This window comes from Taeniopygia guttata, chromosome 1 (genome assembly GCF_048771995.1).
Source record: "Taeniopygia guttata chromosome 1, bTaeGut7.mat, whole genome shotgun sequence".
NCBI lineage: Eukaryota > Metazoa > Chordata > Aves > Passeriformes > Estrildidae > Taeniopygia > Taeniopygia guttata.
In genome coordinates, this window is record NC_133024.1 from 42,685,908 (window position 1) to 42,703,650 (window position 17,743).

At 39.7% G+C, this 17,743-nt stretch overlaps 1 protein-coding gene across 13 annotated transcripts in view; it reads right to left on the reverse strand.

The window, feature by feature from the left end:
- Nucleotides 1-5,976: 5,976 nt before the first annotated feature.
- ALKBH8 (alkB homolog 8, tRNA methyltransferase) overlaps nt 5,977-17,743 on the reverse strand; it is a 54,372-nt gene continuing 42,605 nt past the window's right edge. For 12 of the 13 annotated variants that reach the window (XM_072927597.1, XM_072927600.1, XM_072927581.1 and 9 more), the window contains 4 exons: nt 16,742-16,896; nt 15,654-15,919; nt 7,752-8,006; nt 5,977-6,688 (listed from right to left, as the gene is read on the reverse strand). In XM_072927597.1, coding sequence (XP_072783698.1) covers nt 6,119-6,688; nt 7,752-8,006; nt 15,654-15,919; nt 16,742-16,896 — 1,246 coding nt within the window. In that variant the 3' untranslated portion in view covers nt 5,977-6,118. The remainder of the gene's footprint in view (nt 6,689-7,751; nt 8,007-15,653; nt 15,920-16,741; nt 16,897-17,743) is intronic. The other variant, XM_030270173.4, reaches the window with a different exon arrangement.

The window sequence follows — 17,743 nt, forward strand, 5'->3', positions numbered from 1 at the left end:
GACCAGAGAGGAAATATGTACATAAAGAAAGGTGAAAAGATGGATGGCACACACAAACAAGTCCTCAAAAGAGATGCTGTGCATAAAAAAGAGATTTCCAAAGGAAGAAGGGGGGGGGGGGGGGGGGAGGGAACAGCAGATTCTTCAGAGAGACAGGAGAATGTGTAAAGACTTTGTACTGTGCAAATCCCTTTTGGAAACTAAGCAAGAGGCAATCAGAAAAAAAAATGAATGAACAACCTCTTCTCTGTTTCCTATCCTTGCCATTTTAAACAGAAGAATAAGGCAGTGTGAAAAGCTGGGGAGCTTTGAAATTGGAACTGAAGGCAGGATTTGCTTTCTAATAGCAGGAACGTGGGATTCACTGTAATTGTTCTAACAGAGCTTCAGATATTGCCAGATTGTAACTTGAATTTTTGCCAGAGAGAGCTGCAGCATTCTGTAAAAGACTCTGTCTCACTGAGATGGGTGCTTTAGCAGTTCCCTGGTTGCAATTTTATGCTTTGAATTCATCCGAGTGTATGAGGAGCCTAACGTTAAGGACTGATGTGTGTGTGAGCAGTTGAATGAGATGAGAAACATGCTGCTTCTTCTTCTACTCTGCACAAAGCATCAAAGATGAACTATCTAAGGAGACAGGATGGCTCAGCAATAGTAGCATGAGCTACTTTTATTGTTAGTAATTTCTAAACTTAGGCCTTGGAATCACAGTTTCCGTTTTGATCTAGAGTCTGAATAAGACATGAAGAAACACAAAATCATTTATAAAAATAAATATATCACAATAATTTATTCTACTGTCTTGTGCTTTGGTTCAATAGTTTTCCTTTTAATTACATTTCAGTAGGAATACAAGACAAAGACATAGCTAAGAATAAATCCATCTATATAGTTGATTGTTGTGATTGAAGATTGGTTTTCTTTTTTTTCTTTTTTCAGATAAAGGGCATCAGTTTTTAACAAAAGTAACCTTGCTATCATGTTAAAGTAATAATATGGAGCATTTCTGCATTGCAGGGAGAAAATTAATTACTCATATTGCACTGACATATCTCTCCACCTTATTTGCTCATGAATTGGAAATTTCCGCTACCCCTTTCATAAAATCAAAGAAAAAAGTACTGCTGTTACTGGGGTTCCTCTTTAGCAATTGTAAAGCATAGGCATAGCCTGTTTAAGGGGTAGAGAAGAGTTTAATGTCAGAGTACTCTCTCTGTGTCCCTGATCCAATTTAAACAAGGATACCTCTAAAATAGCTTACAATACTGGCAAAATTTGAGAATTATACCGTATTTGCACACCAGTGGTGGCTTGCTCCAAGTGCAGAAATGTGATAGGAATACTGTACAAAATTATGTCAGCTAGATAAAAACAATCTTTGCTGTTGGCCTGAGTTGTAGACTTCAACACAGATGTCTTTTACAGTTCACTGAGGTGACTTGGCCAAGAAATTTGTGGATGAGAGCACCATCAGGCACAGGAACAAACTGTCTGCATTCAACAGCATCTCCACAGCATCTGTTAAGGAGGCAGGTGAGAGAAGGAAAGTGTTTCATTCGCAGCCACTTGAGATGTTAGGCACGGTCCTTCACAAAGTTTAGACAAAGCAATGCAATTCTAATTCTGCCCCAAGTGGACATATCCTAGTTAAGGCAGAACAAGTTATCTGCATAATAAATTGGGGTCCAAATGCTGATGTTGTCAGTACAATCACTTCATATAAAGCAGATTAGCACACCTAAAAGAGATTTGTAATAATAAATGAAATGTCTCTCCCTCTTTTCTCCACAATAAATTATAGAAAACCATAGTGACACACAAAAAGTGATAATGACAAGAAATCCTTAATTTTAGCAGCAAGAAGAATACACAAAACAAAGCACACTGGAGACCGTAGCTATTGATCTTCTCTAGTATTTTCATTTATCATTTCTTTATAATTTTCACTTGGCAAGTGGAAAGTGTTTCTGTGATATTTACAGGTGTAACAACTGCAATTCTCAAACTAAAAGGTTTTTTAGATTCTTGTAAACATGAAATTTTTTTTTTATGTATTGAAAATGTTATCACTCTAAATTTCTCATCATTTAAGTGCTTGGAAAGGCTCTCCATCCACCTAGTACTGTTAGGGGAATAGTTTGCAAAACTCAGAACATGTGCTGCATGCAGTGACAGCTGAATGACATTTATTTTTGGCACACAGTTCCCCAGACATGCTCATTGACGTTCACTTTATAGAGAGAATGTCTGACATTTGTATTTGTACTTACATGATGAGAAGTTTCATATTCATAATGCTTCTGTAAGATGAAGAAGGTACCTAATCCCGGTAGGAGAATAGGAGGCAGCTGCAGAAATGTGATGAAGTGACCATAATCCCTATTCCCCATCCCTCTGTGTCACTGTGAGGAGGACTTAGAGGATGAGAAATAAAATTGAGAGTGGGAAAAAGGGAAGGGTGAGGAAAGGTGCTTTTAAGATTTAGTTTTACTTCTTTTTCTGCTCTGGCGATGACCGAGTGATCTCTCCCTGATGATATCCCAATTCACGTTCATTAAATTTTCTCTTCCCTGTCCAAATGGGGAAGTGTCTTTGGTGGGCACTAGAGAGTACAAACGTTCATCTTTGAGAGTGCAAGAGCTCATGGTGCCGGGGCCAGTCCTTCAAGATCTCTTATGAGAAGCTGTGTTCCCCATTCAGCTTTTTGTGGCTCTCATTCAGCAAAGCAGTCCAATCAGCTTGTTGTCTCTTGCTATCTGCTATCCTACACCTCTCTCTGCTAAAATTAAGTTGAACACTTCCAGCGAGGTCTGGAGGAGTTTTTGTCACAGGGTTGGCTGCATCATGATATCGGTCTGAAAGACCTCTATCAAGTTTAAAAAAGTCCTCCATGTTTTGCAGATTTCATTTTTTGCCTGCCCCAGAACGAGAAATTACCTCATCATGTCCTTTGCTTTAAGCCCAGGGATGCTCTGAAGCCCTTGTTTTGTCAGGACAGGACACAAAATCTCTAACATTTAAACTCAACCGCTGACCTTAAAGAATTTAATCTCATTACCACTTCCAGGAAGTAAAAAAAAGGGGCAAGTGAGTACTGCAAAGGGTAGCTGTGGTTGCATGTAATTCTGTGTTGCAAATTTCTGCAATACATTTTGCTAACATCTACCTGCTCTCCTCCCTTGTCATTTTTTCCTTCACCACCTCATTCCTCTTGGAGCATCTGAAGAGACTCTCTGGCTTTAACTAAATAAATATTTCATAACATTTCCAGGGCTCAGAGGATTTCAGAGTACTTTTAACTTTTCTACTGTCTTTGAAGAAATAGTGTGCCGCTGGGATCGTCCTCTGGCTCACAGCCCTCAGAAACGCCAGGAAAAGCCTCTTTGGTAAGGAATTATGTTCAACCCAGTGTGCCTGTTCAAGCAATGTTGGCCAGGCTGGTGTTCCCCATGCCAGAACCTCCTTCCAAAAGCAGGACCCACTGGAATTCTCCCTGTCCTAGGCAGCCCAATGGTGGTGAGTGACACTTTCTGCTTTGAGCCAGCAAGAAACGGATGGAAAAAGCTGCTGTGACTCAGCTGAAAGGAATACCTTGCAGGTAGACCGATGGCAACCAGAAGACTGACAGTAAAATCTGACTCTCCTCTCAGATATCCCAGGTGCTTCACTGCAGAGCTGGTGAGAGGGAGTGTGACCTATTCATACATATGGCAGTCAATAAATGGTGTAAATCATCCCAGATGGCAAGAAATGCCAAGTGTGACACCAGACACTGCCTAATGTTGCCTCTGCCAGGGAAACAAGAGGAAAAGCAGGAAAGCTCTTCAGGAGCCACAGGGCCTGCAAAAAATAGATCAGTGTTACATAAAATTCACATTCAGGCTTTGTCTACTTGATACATTTGAGCCCCAGGTTAGAACAGTGATTAACTTTCTGTACAGTCAGAGCCAGCAGTGAATTTGGAAGCAGAACCTCTGAGTCAGAAGAAGGGTACATCAAGTAATCGAGCACAACTGCAGACCTGATTCCTAATTTGTCACACAAGGTCATCATATGGCAGCACTTCAGAAGGACTTTCAAGCAGTAATTGTTCCTTGCAAGAACACTGTATATTCTTAAAGAAAATGCAGCTACAGGCAAGGCACAAACCCAGTAGCAGCTGCTGTGTGCTCAGCAGGAGTCCAGGCACCAGCAAACAGGGCCATGCAAGCTAAGAGCTTCAGAGATGAGTCCTCCTACTTTACTTTACATTAATGCAATCCACATAATCAGAAATAATAGGCAGCCCAGTTTAGTGAATTAGTCACCGCACAAACACGCAGCAGAGGCTCTCCCTGCCCTTTCACACACCAACATCGTGTAGCACTGCACCCTGGAGCTGTTCAGGTTAGCTCTGGTGCCACAGTCCAGCTGGGAAAGGGGTGAGCTCCTGCACCCAAATTCTGCGTCCCAGAACTGAAGCCAGTTCAGGCCTTGATGCAAGACATGTTTCCAGCTATGTGATACTCATTGAATGTGTGCAAATCAGCCCCTGAACGTGCCCACGAGGGCTCATTGCTAGGCATGCTTCCTTTGCCGTTCAAAGGAAAGAAATCAGTTAGGACAAGGCTGCTGCTACATGGACAGCATGTGCAGCTCTTTCCCAAGGGCTCTTTGGAAGCAGACAGCAAAGCACGGGCCAGGTGAATTGTGGTGGCACCAAACTCCTCTCTTACTGCTCTCGTTCCCCTCAGATTTTCTCCATTACAAGATGGGAGCCTAAGAGAAATGGGTGACTGTGAGAGGGTTGCCAGCACAGGAGCCTTTAACCTGCCCATGGGAGGTGGGCAGGAGTAGGCCAAGCTGTCCTCGAGCTGTCCAAGTCCCCACATGATTTAGGATGGGCACCTTGGTTTGTATGCCATTATTTACAGCAGCACGACCTGCCAATACCATAGAGCTTGCTACAACTACAGGCAATCAATCAATATAACAGCATAGCTTAGCAGCACTGGTTTCCAGAGGCACCAACAGCCATTCACCCTGCAAAAGTCAGCCCATTGCTTTAGTCTCAGAAATGCATTCCAGGTGTCACATTCCTTTGGTAGCACAAGAGTTGTATCAAAGAAATTGCACTAGTCCTTGCAGGCCACAGCTAAAAGAGCTGCTCTGAGTCAGCCAGCCCAGCATCAGTTCCCCTCTACTCCAGTCCTTTGTTCTCCTGAAGTGTATTAAATAAAACTTGCTCCACTGCCAACATTTAGAGGTTGAAAACACCCACCAGAAAACCTGCACCAAATATTGCCTTCACTTTAATATTTTTCCCTTTTCCCCCTGGAGGAACTCAGGGTCACCCCACCCCCAAAAGTCCTGGTGCTACAGGTGTGTAGCAGAGCCGGTCTGGCTGCTCCAGCTGGGCTGGAACTCACACCTCACAACACTACAATGAAGAGCTACAGAAATCTGGGGATGGACAGCATGAATTGTGGGTATTTGAGAGTCAAGGAAGAGAAAAATGTCTGTGCTATCCCCAGTATCTTTCCAGTTCCCTTTGAGGAAATAATTATTACCACAACCAAGAGAATAAATTCCAAACTGAAAGAGATCTGTCACCCCTCATAGACAACAACACAGGCAAGACCAAACTTGAGGCAACAGTTTGACTCTTCAGCTTAACTGCCTCATATGCCATTCACTCCCTCCTTCCTCATCCACACAGCAAACAGCTCTGCCTTTCCGGCCCAGAGCTCCATTCCAATTAGCTGGGGACTGCAGGGAAAGCACTGTGGCTATATCAATATAAAATGGTGTAAGAGAAGCGAGAACTAGGCCCTTTGTCTTTAATAGCTCAACACTGGTCTTGGTGATTTGCATGGGTAGTATTTTCCCACTTAATCCTCTTCACTGTAATTCAGAGAAGTAAAGCAAACACTCTGCAGAGGTAGTAGCTGAGCTTGGCCATTATTTTGTTAACATATGCACACAGTGCTACCACTGTTATTAACTCAATGCACAATCTTTATTCTGCTATTTTAAAAGAGGCATTAGCTGCAGCCTGCATTAAAAATGCCTTTCACAAAATACCTTTCACTGTAAAAAACAAAGAAAACTCTACAGATAGTAGAGGAAGCATCACAGGCTACAACTTTTCTAGAATCACGCACCAGTTTCCTTGATCATAGTAACTCTTTTGAACCCTCACACAATCCAGGGATCTGCACACTGCTTCCAGTTCCCCTTCACAGAACACATGGTAATAGCGGTGGAAAACAGGGCTGAGTCCTTGCAATTCTTTGGAGCCACTTGGAACCACCACTGTATCAGCACTTTCCTCTTTCTTTTTCGTACCACCTTTCAGGTGCCAGGGAACCAGCAAATCTTGAGAGTGAAAAGAGGTTCTGTTAGTGTGAACAGGCAGTCTGAAATCTGCTACTGGCTTGGCACCACAGCTTTCATCCTTGAAGTCATTAAGGAGTTGGTGAGACCATGCTGAATCTTGGCTGCTGTTATCAGGCCCTTGGTCATTAAGTGGTCTCTGAACTATGCCAGTATTCATTTCCTTGTCTTTGTTTTTACTACTACTCTTTTCTTTAAGGTATTTAGACTTCTGGCTCTTGTATTCTTGTTCCATTGCCCAGACATAAATGAGTGCTGTTCCACCAGGTCTTAGAAGCCGAGCTAGTTCCCGGATAGTAGCCAGTCTCCGCTCCTGCAAAGGAAAAGCAGAAGTGTGAAGCTAGTACATACACAGGAAATCGGGAGAATGGAATGGCAGCAATTTCTCCTTACCCAAGATACAATAAAATTTGAAAAGGTCTTTTCTCCCTGCTATTTATTTACATTCATAATATAGCCCATCACTGTGTGCAAGCCAAGACATTTTCCTAAACACAATTTCTTCATCAAGACATTATTCACGTCAAGCAATGGAATAGGCTGTCCAGGGCAGGAGTGGATTTAAAGGACCTGTAGATGTGGCATTCAGGGACATGGTTTAGTGGTGAACTTGGCAGTGCTAGGTTAACAGTGGGACTTGATGATCTTAAAGTTCTTTTCCAGCCTCAATGATTCTACTATTCTCTTTCCATTTGAAAATAGTTCTGTGCTGAGCAGGATTTCTTGGACATTTTTGCCCATCTGGAAAAGACAGACACCTTTTCAAGAATGTGATTTAGTATTTAAAATCCCAGATTCAAATCTACCACACCTGATGATGCACAGGTTAAGTTTGCAGCTGAAGGGCTCAGACTTACAGCTTAAACACAGGTCCTCCGACCACACAAACAAAGATATGTCAGCCTTCTCCAAAACAGAGTTCCTCCTACTTTTTTTTTACTGGATTTGGAAACATTCACTGTATTTACGGTATGGAAAGATCTGTGGGGCCCCTCTAAGATGGTCTAGAAACATGTTGCCATGGCACAGTTTCTGCCAGGAGAACCTCACCCAGCCCAGAGATACAGCAGACTGGTGAGTAGTCTCCCTTTCTTTTGGAGATGGACAACCAATGCACAGATAAAAAAAAAAACCTCAAAATCACAGGATCTGCCCAAGAACCCAAGATCTGAGCTAGGAAACAATAGATCTCTTGACTCCCAAAGCAGAGCCCCCTTCTCCAGTGTCATTAATTACAAGCACACGAAAATTAAGCCCAAACATAGGACCCAAAGGGGGAACAAGGGCATCTGAGAAGCAGAAGGAGAAAATCAAAGAAGCAGCAGTAGCACAACAGCTTAACTCTGCTCTGACAACTGCTTACACCAAATGCAAACCTTGGATTTCTTCCCATTTTGTTCTTGCCTTTTCTTGTATGGTAGTATTAGCAGCTCTGCACAGCGATCCAACAGTAGAGCAGAGCAGAGAGAGGAGTGACTTACTGCTGTTGAGAAGTGGTGGATTACAGCAATAGAGATGCAGGCGTCACAAGAACCACTGCGGATTGGCACTGACAGGGCATCACAGACAAACGCCTGGAAATGTTTTTCTCCACAAATATCCACCAGGTTTTTGCTGCGATCACAGCCAACCTAGAACAAAAAATGTTTCATTAAGCTTTTTGTGAGAGGATAATTTTAAGACTGGAATATGATTTTCATTTGATGCTTACAGTAATAGAGTCATCACAGTCTCCTACTGAGGGAACACAGTTTAAAATCAAAACAAGAGCAAGTGTAAGAAAATAGCCTTAAGAGGAGTATTTAATTCTCAGGTATAGATAAAAAGAAAGCAACCCTGATATGGACTTAAAATAAAGATGAAAGGCTGCTTATTAGACAGCTTATTATAGCACCCTCATTTTGAACCAGCTTAAAGCAGAACATGTTTCAACCCAACTTTATTTCAAAATTCATACAAGGTGTCTTCAAATGAGCAAAATGAGATGTGACCTAACCTCAGTATTTTCTTTTCATTTCAACTGCCATTTTGAACTTGACAACATTTGAAGCACCCAAACAGTGAACTCACAAAAGCTGATCTACAAGTGTAATCAATTATCTAGTGACTTTGGTAGTATCACTAAAATATGGCATACAGCTTCACTCATCATCCAGGTTTTGTCATTTCAATGTGAGGAAGTGCTCAGATACCTTTTTCTAATCCCTTATTATCACAATCCACAAATAATTCAAGCTCAATATAATTTTACTGGGTTCTGTACAGTCCAGTGAAGTGACCCCTAGGACCATTTCTGAATACCTCATAAAACATTCTTTTTTTTCCCCTTTTAAACCCAGCAGTCAGCCCGCTACACCTGCCCAGTGTCCACATCAAAGGCAGTAAGACAAAACTTACCATCTTTGAAAAATCAGCATCTAGAAATGTTTTTTACATGCTTGCATAAAAACAATAAATCTAAATTGATCAAGACACCTTCTGAAAGAAAGTGAGGCATGTGCCACCCTTGTTTTCATGTCTGCCATGCATACTGAATATGCAAACAAAAGCCCTGCTACAAGGCTGTATACCAAACTCTGCACGTATGAGAATAATAAATTTATTTGTTTTCAAGGATCAGCAACAAATAGATAGCAGAGAACAGGTTCAGAATCCTAAATAATTACTGTTGACAGTGTTTATTGCATTTGACACTGAAAGAATACTAAACCATCTTTGACGCAAGAAGAACAGCAAACAGCTTGCCCTGCTTAATCAATCCAAAAGAGACAACAGTACCACTAAAGTTAAAAACTTCTTTTGCAATGATTAATGAAAATATATTTATTTTCCATCATAATTTTCCATTTTACCTGTTAAAGTCCTTTTATTTTTTACCCTACCACCACAGTTTTGAAGAAAACCAGAATTCTGTTCCAGTCTTATTTCCTGAAAGCTTACCAGTGAGCTGCCTTCTACTCAGGCCCCTTAGTTTTGATCCAAAGTAAATGAAACAGATGTGAAAATACCAACCTGACAATACAAGATAATCCTTCACAAAAAACTACAAACATGTAGGCATTATCCTGCCAATTAGCAATAAACAAACCTGAAAAGATCAATCCTAACATTGCTTTCTTCACACTCATTCCTTGGTCTCTCACATTTCCTGAAGCACTGAGTGAATTATGTTGTTTATGAATTAAAAAAGGAAACACTTGCTTACTTGAATGCAAACAAATCCCCATAATTTTACACTGGCAGCCAACTGAAGTGTCTTTGAATTACTCTGACAATCTGCATGTTAGTGATTGCACACCTCATTACCGGTACCTTTAACTACTTCTGCAATTAAGACATTGGCTTTTAGTACTTAATAATAAAACTCAAAGGACCAAATTCACTGCTGGCAGGAGGAGGAAGAAGAAAACTTGCAGCTTCCACTGACAGCAAGCCTTCTCAAAAAGAATTGCTTTGGACCTCCACATCTAGAGTGAAAATGGCTGGAAAATGGAACACAATCCCCAATTCCCAAAATGACATTGAAAAGGACTACAATGTATATTGATAAAATCCAATGAACTGAGAATGAGAACAAAGGCATGACTGCCAGATAAGTCCTCATTTGCATCTAAATTATAGCAAATATTATGAGGTCAGGTTTACTTATACTGACATACTTTCTAAAGCAAATGTACATCCAAAGCAAAAAGATGCTGTTTCACAGTGAAAATAGAGACCTTGAAACAGAACACTTTGAACACACAGTTGCTCTAAAATATATACTAGGCTAAAACTTTACATGGTTTTAAATGTAAGCAGGACAATAGGTGCTATGCATATATGCATAAATGGTGAACACAAGGAATCACCACAGATGCCTGGCATTGAAACTAGGCAACTTCAGCATCTTTGCTAGATTTATCCCTAGGTGATATTTCAAAATAATTATAATCACCACATTCCTGCATGTTCTGACTTACAAGAGACATCCATTCATTAAATTTGTTTCAGTCACTTAAAAAAACAGTAAGATAGCAAAAAGCTACCTTAAATTAGTCCATCTGTGGCTTTTATGAGCACAGAAAAAATTTACTGCAAAGGGCAGAGATCCTAAACTCAACTTTTCCCAATTCCATTGCTAACTCATTTTTAAATTCTAACATATGAAGAAGCTTTGATTTGATGAAACTTCATCTACAGAAGAGTTCAAAGGACTGTTTTAATTGAGAACAGGTTTCTCTCTCTATAATTAAATATATAACAAAAACATTTAAAACTAATCTCAAAATATAGCTGGAAAGCTTTAATTTTTGCCAGTTCATATCTCTATTTTCGGTGCTCAGGATAGGATATTTATTGTCTTTGCTGGCATCTCTTCCGGAAGAGTGGAGAAAGGCAGATGAATTACTATTAGTCCAGTGTCCAAACCCAAAAGAATCTAATAGACCTCTTGGTGAGTCAAGCTATATGTTTATGTTTTTAGGCTTTCTATTTCTCATTATCTGTGAGTCTTCTCAATCATTTCTTATACCTTAGCTTTCCAAATCAAATTCCTCACTCAAACTCCACAATTTATCATATATATCTCAAATAGCATGGCTGATTATTCAGTTGAGTCTACCTCAGCAAGTCCACCTCTCAGCAAGTCATTCCACACCTTTCAATATTCCCATAAAGGAGGCTGGCTTCTCAGATTTTGCTCCAGACATCCATTCCTACATCTTTGCCTTTTTGGGAAGTACCTCCACCCATCTCTTCACCACATTTTGTGATGTAAACAATGGATCACAGGAGTTCAAGAGTGGTCACTGACAGGTACTGTGACTGAAATCCACTTGGACTTCAGACACTGATTTTCAGTGTATAAGGATAAATATTAACAGCATCCAACTCTTACTTGAAGACAGGAAAACTGTATTAGTATGGAGGCCTGTAACTCTCTAGAGCTCTAGAACTCCAACAAAAAAAAACTTAGACACCTGTGTCTTATCTGCGTGTGCAGCAGCTCTGTACTGGTTTCCTGGAAACTGATAACATAGGCAGTTATGCCATCCTGCTCCTTCAGGTTCCCATGCACCTTCCCCTCCACCTTTACAGCAAGGACTAGCTAAAGTAGATTTTATAAAATCTGTTCAATGAAGTGGTTTGGTATAGATCACAGGGGGAAAAAGATACTAATAAATAGCTTGCTTTGTAGTTACGCTGCAAATCTGCAAAAGATAAACCCTCTTGCATGCTGACAAAAAGATAAGATAGGTTGAGGTTACCCACCACTATGTGTTTTCTTTCTATGTTATCTCATTATAACTAACTCAGACTGGTAGACTTAGTTCATTTAAGTATCTGGGAAGCTAATTTATTCAGCACATTACAAAGTGATGAACAAAACAACATCTAACTCTGAAATCCAACCACCAAATGGAATTATGTCACTCTCCAGAGAAACTCCTCAGCTATAACTAACAGCATAAGAAGCTCAAGAAACCAAATTACATTCCAGCAAACAATTCATCTAAGTCAGGCTTTCAGCATTCCTTTCATGTAATGTTTTGCTTTTCCATTACATGTAGTCAGGGTATCTCTGAAAGCAAAGTGCTATGCCTAAGACGTGGAGTTAATTTCTCAGTGACAAAGCAACAGAACCAAGTTGAGCAATTCACCTTCCATTCTAGTTTTGTGCTGCTCATGCCCAGTTCCTTCTCAGCTCTCTTCTCAGATCTCTCGCCCATTTAATGACTCTTATTCACTGACAGAAAAGAGCAGGAAAGGTTCATCTTTCAATTGCTAAATATGGTGAACTTACTCCAGGTATACATTTACTAATTGGTTTTGTCCCTCTTGCTTTTACCCACTACTCATAAGTCCTTGGGAGAGGAATCTATTCCCAAATCTGTACAAACCCAGTGCAATTAAAAGCCACCCAACTTTATGCAACTATACCACAGTAAATTTTCACTCTCTCTCCTCCCCACACCCTGGAAAAATCAAATTTTTATATAGTTCTAGTAGATCACAGTTTGGGATAGTAATGCAGAAAACAGATGTGCACATCTCAGAGCAAAAGTGGGTCTTACAATGTCTGGTAACACAGCTTATATTTCACAAATCACCTCCGAATGATACACACAACAGAAATAGGAATATCTGTATTAAAGCAAATAATCTTAGCTCCTCTATTGCCATATTTTTTTCCTATCATCAGTACTCTGCCAAGTAGAGTAATTTCTTTATACAAAAAGGAAACATATCTACCCTATGGCATTTTCAGTTATTTGCCACTGAATTTCTCACTAATTTATCAGTTCAATGAAAAATGTAAACCACAGATTTGAAAGACTTCAATGACTTTTCATCCATGCTGTAGCTCTGTGAGGATTCTGAACATTCCTGCAGAGACTTATACATCACCACACCTACCTGAACACTGGAAACAAGGAGACAAAGCTAAAGTGCATAGAAATTAATGAGATCATTGCAATAATATCAATGAAACCCTTGTGGTAATCGGGGGAATGGCTACAACTGAAACACATTGTTCTATAAAAAGAAAAGCTCTGCTTACAGAGATGAATATTCAGCTCGAAAGCACCTAAATAAAATCAGTTAAAATAATCCCCCCAAATGAAATTGGGTGAGGAGAGAATTGTGGAAAAACAACACTAAAACCATGTCTCTTTCCTGCTGTCATTTAAACAATAACAAGGTGAGCAAGACAGAAAAAGTAATCTGAAACTCTGCTATATTCATCCCTTCTCTGACCTTTGTGCTAGCTATGTCAGACATGGATTCCATCTCCAGCTGAAACATCCTTAATCTGAATTTGTTTGGCATGGAATTGCTGCTCTCTCAGTGTCAGAATAATGCAGCCATTACAGCACTGTCACTTTTGCTGAGTGCAGATCGACTCGTGCATTTCATTGTCACACGAGATACTCAAATAGATAAGGCCACATGTAATCATCCGGAGAAACTGAAAAAAACTACATTAGCACAGGCCACAGAGGAGATGTTTTCAGACAGTACCTGAAGAGTAAAACATCAAGAGAGTTACCTTAGCTGTGATCTACCATTAGCACTGCTACTTAAAGCATAAAAGCATATTGCTTGCCTTCAGGAAATGCTTGCCTCAGGTTTTCAGTCCTTTTGAGTCAAAACACCCCAAGCTACAGAGCTGTGCCAACAGTGCCTTACCCAATCCCTACACAATCCTAATTTCATAGCACTGCTTTATTGCTTCTTTCCCAACAGGACTTGGGCTAAGAGCTCCATTACACTGTGCACAAAAAAGAGACGTAGAATTTACTAAGTTTATGTGTGGATTTTATGCTTCCAACTAAATAGGAGTAAATGAGGAAGAAAACTGACGCCCTGCATATAGAGACCATTCCTTTAATCCCAACAATGCACCTGATACATAAAACATTCTGTAATCCCTCACTCTCAGCTCTATCACCAAATGATGATAGATGGAACAAAACTTGAGATACCTTGTCAAAAGTTTAAAAACACCTGTAAACACAATATACACAGGGTTTTCCTTAACCACACTTTGGCTACTACAGAAAAAAAAAAAATCTGGTAGAAAGGAGGAGTCAAATCCAACCGCCTGAGGCTCTGTGCTGACTTGTAGATGAAAACAACCAAAATGCAAAGTCTAGAGTCCATCTCCACCTAAGAAACACTAGTTGTCACCATTGGAAAATAAAATGTCAAGGGAGGCCAACTGAATGAAGCAATTCCCAGATTGTATTTTTCAACTGTTTGAACTGCTTCTTTAATAGTTTCATCCCTTTCACTGTTATTTTTCAGGTTTTTTATTTCTCCTGAAGACACACATGAAATTAAGTAACTCCTAAAGTAACAAAGGAGAGGAGCTGGATTTCCTTTTATTGACAGCCAATATGTGATCCTTCCTTTCCTCAGCTGGTTAACTGTGGGCTCCAGAAAAACAGACTGATGCTGGAAATTTCAGAACACAGTATCTTGCATTAATTTCACTTTAAAAGTCTACCACAAACCTCCACAACTGCAATTTACCTAATCCATTCTAGGACCAGTTGACCCTCATGATACTCTGATAAATGTTTCTCCTCTCTAGTTAGGTTTGCTGATTTTTCTTAGAGTAGACAGGACTGAAAGAAAAAAGGACTGAAATTATATATATACTGAATATACTGAAATTAATAATTGGGCTACAACAGCCAGGCATAAAAATGCCTACTTATTAATTGGTTGATGTTGTTCTAGCCCAAAAGAACAGTAAGGGAGATAATATACTAACACAAACAGCATTGTAAATAACAACTTCTCTTTTTTAGCTGAATATAAATAACAGGACAGAAACTCCTGAAAAAGACAACTCCAAGTTCTATTATCAATAATGAATGCCTTGCCCTACATAGAAGTTTTCAAGTCTGATGGATTTCAGAGTGTTACACAGGACAAACATGTGAAAGAATCACAATCTTGGAACAAGAGAGAGCAGATACCAAAACATGCACTTCTGAGATTTCTCTTGGGTTAAAACAATGGCAAGTTTGACTCTTTTTTTATTCCCTCAAAAAAGGTCTTTTAAATATTTGCAATGAAAGCTATCTTTTGGTTCATATGTGTACATACTTCATCTCTCCCTGATAGGAAGGAGGAGACATAAAACCGGACAAAGTACAGACTGTGAGACAGCGAAAGATTGAAAATGAGCAAGAATTATGTCAGAACTGTCTAAAAGTGAAGAAAAAGCAGTGAAAGGCCAGAAATCTCTACCAAAGTTGCGATTTCCCTGTGAATTTTATGTTGGCATATTTACTGGGCCAGTGCAAAGAGCCAGAGGTAGAACAGTTGAACATGGCTATCATTCACAAATGAGACATGTCGCCAGGCCACAGGGAACTGAAGAAGTCACCAAAAATAGCATTGCCCACCGAGATTTCACTCACCAAAAAAATGAAATTTCATTGGAAGCATTCAAATTGCCCAACCATTTAATACATTTATTCAACAACAATGACAAGAAAACCTAAACCATCAATTACAATTTTCCAATCCACTGCATCCATTACTATTTTTCTTAATGTATTTTGAATTACAAAACAGAAGTGGTTTGGAAAAAGAGAAAAAGGTAAAGCACGTCATGAATACAGGTGGAAACTTAAGACAATCAGTACTTGATCTTGGATTGGGAAATAGATTTCTGTTCTCAGCATTCTTCCAATGCCAACCTGAACCTCCAGCATTCTACCAGTGCCTGACAGAATAAACACCAGAACCCACAAAAACACGTAACAGTCGCTACTTACCATGTACAAATCCTCATTGATGCCGAGATACTTCCCGTTACCACAACCAATATCAGCCACTATTGACCCTGTTGGCAGGGACCTGAGAAACTCTACAATTTGGGGCCAAGGGCTATGCCTAGTACTGCTGAAGTGTGTGGCAATCTCTTCATACACCTTGTGTACATATTCTTGCTCCAGTTTTGAGGCCTCCATCTCATTCTGGGGAAATGAAGGTTGCACCAGTCTCTGCTGTCCTTTCTGGCTGTCACAGACAGATGGGTAGACTAGATACAGCAACAGATACAAAATATTAATTTTTAAGAAATTCCTCATTGATTAATCATATTTAGTAAAATTAAATTAAAAGTGAAACATTAAAATGCAAAAAATGCTTCAGTCCTCCTTTATCTTTTAAAAACTGAAACACAGGTCAAACTACAGAAGTGTTTGATGACCGGAAAATAAGTAACCAGTCTTCATGTTCCAGAGGCTGTTTGCAGTTATCATTAATCTGCTATGTTAATGAAGTTTATGTTCTCAAAACTGAGATAGTGCCCCCAGTACCAAAGACCACAACATCATTACAATTCAGCCTCTGAAATTCTATTTTAAGGGCATAAATGGACTTCAGTTCCATGTAATCCTTGAGCCACCTATTATTAATTTCTACTGCTCTAAGGCACTTTACATGGCTCTGTCACAGCCGATATGACTACTTCTCCTTCCCTAATGTACCTATTTTCTCAAAATTAGAGGCCCCCTCAAAAAAAAAAAAAAAAAGATCAAAACTGAGGAAATAACTTGAAGAATAGTAATTATTTCTATTTTGTTACATTATAAAGCACTTGAAATGCCAATGAAACACAAGACTCCAGATTACTTGCCTGGCTCTGGAGCAAGTCAAATGCCTTCCTGTAAAGAGAAACTCCAGCAACCACATGAATGCAGCCAATTCAAGCCATATAGTATGCTATGAACCATCCAGGAATAGCTATGATGACTGCCAAAACTACCCAAGGGAATCAAATTATTTTCTCAAAACAAAAAAAGCTACCTATTGGTGATAAATAGTAATTTTGATTTGAAGATTGCCTCAAGACACTTACTGCAATTGCAAGGGCTTCTCCTCACTTTCCTGAATGTAAATGATGTCCTTGTTTCCCTTCGATTTAATGTTAAATCTCCAACATCAGCAGTGATTGTTCTAACTTTTTGCCCAAGTTCTGATGCTTGAACAACATCGTATTTTCTGGGTGTGATCCTAAAATAAAGCAACAAAAAATGAAGGAATAATTCAATTTGCATCAGAAAAAACCCAATCCATCTTTGTAGGAGGGCAATACCCACACTCTGAGAGAAATGTGATTACAACATCCTATTTAACATACTTCTGCCTCTCCATTTTCAACTTATTCAATTTCAGAGAGAAAAGAGATGACACATAAACTAATGACATGAATTAAAGTGTTGTTTAATTGCATGTAATTACATTTCCCTATCCTCCCTCCATTTTCTTCAATGAAGTTTGATTGTTTATTTGTCTAGTACTTTTTTATATATCTTTTTAATATATTTATTTTTGTCCTGGTTTTGGCTGGGATAGAGTTAATTTTCTTCTAAGCATCTGTGCTAACAGCAGCAGTGCTGTGTTTGGGGTTTAGAATGAGAATAATGTTGATGACACACTGATGTTGCAGTTGTCTCTCAGTAAATGCTTAGTCTAAGTGAGGACTTTTCAGTTTCCCATGCTCTGCCAGTGATGAGGAGGGGCATGATAAGCTGGGAGAGAGCATGGCCAGGCCAGCTGACCTGAACTGGCCAGAGGGATATTTTGTACCACAGAGCATCCTGCTCAGTGCATGAACTGGGCAATGGGCTGGACATCAGTCACTGCGTGGTGAACAACTGCATTGTGCATCACTTGTCTCTCCTGGGTTTTGTTCCTCTCTCTCATTTCCTGTCATTACTATTATGAAGACATCCCAATGTCAAAAATAAAATGCTGCAACCCTTCTTCCTTGACACAGATTGGTTTTATAATTGCAGTGCCAAGAATACAGTTTTGCCAAGTTATCCAACCAAATATGAAAAACATCACTAATGAACTT